Source organism: Microtus ochrogaster, linkage group LG3 (genome assembly GCF_000317375.1).
Source record: "Microtus ochrogaster isolate Prairie Vole_2 linkage group LG3, MicOch1.0, whole genome shotgun sequence".
NCBI classification, from domain to species: Eukaryota; Metazoa; Chordata; class Mammalia; order Rodentia; family Cricetidae; genus Microtus; species Microtus ochrogaster.
Window position 1 is genome coordinate 45,011,298 of NC_022029.1, and position 932 is coordinate 45,012,229.

At 35.3% G+C, this 932-nt stretch overlaps 1 protein-coding gene across 1 annotated transcript in view; it reads left to right on the top strand.

The window, feature by feature from the left end:
* Positions 1-610, top strand: part of Tra2a (transformer 2 alpha homolog) — a 23,630-nt gene extending 23,020 nt beyond the window's left edge. Inside the window, exons 6-7 of the mRNA XM_026785911.1 lie at positions 155-222; positions 375-610. Coding sequence (XP_026641712.1) covers positions 155-222; positions 375-385 — 79 coding nt within the window. The 3' untranslated portion in view covers positions 386-610. The remainder of the gene's footprint in view (positions 1-154; positions 223-374) is intronic.
* The last annotated feature ends 322 nt before the right edge of the window (positions 611-932 follow it).

The following is a 932-nucleotide window of genomic DNA, read 5'->3' on the forward strand; positions in this document are numbered from 1 at the left end:
AACAGCATATCCTCCATTCACTGAAATCTGTCTTCTGAGTTTGGGGATTAAGCCTGAACTACCACAATGGCTAGGGTTTTTGATTGGTTTTTCCCTTCATCTGAGTCAGTGAAGTTATGATGTGGTGTGCTGATTCATTTCTCGTTTCTTACAGAAGAAGGTCGCCTTCCCCTTATTATAGTCGGTATAGATCACGGTCAAGATCTCGTTCCTATAGCCCAAGTACGTAAAATTTGCTGTTTTTGGAGCATTGAAACCATCTTTCTAACTAGTAATTTATTTTGAGATACTTGGATATGTGGTCAGTATTAATAGTTGGAAAAGTATTTTAGGCAAGACAAACTATAATTATAATTTTTTTTGTTCTTTTTCAGGACGCTATTGATAATGATAATGGAGTGGTTGTGGCTAAGAACTCTTTTTCCCTCCTTTTTCTTTTTGATTCTGGATTTCCAAGCTTCTAATGCTTCCTAGTCCTCATGATAAAACCCTGGTTATTTAATCTGTGGCCAATTGTGTTTCCGTTTTACATCCTTTGTTACTCTCTTAATGGTGTAATTGTCATTTAAGTTGTTCAACATCTAAGTAAAAAAAGGAGCCCAGTTGTTAACACTGTGTGGTTCTTTCTGCTTTTTCGGAGATCGACTCATTACTAAGAAGAAAGAAATGATCTTTTGAAAACTTTTGTGATGGATATTGTAGTACACATCCTACTAGTAGAAATCTGCAGGTGTGACAAACTGCTTTTTAACCTTCTTTGGGGGAAGATAAATAACACTTTAAGTAGTCAAGTTGTCTGGAGTGGCATGGAACAGTTGATTAGTTGAGTGTAGAAAGTTTGAAGTTGTAGGAGAAAATATGAAGAATGTAACTTTGAACCTAAAAAAATTAAGTCACCTTTTAGGAAGTAAAAGCTTGTAGATTCCTATAAA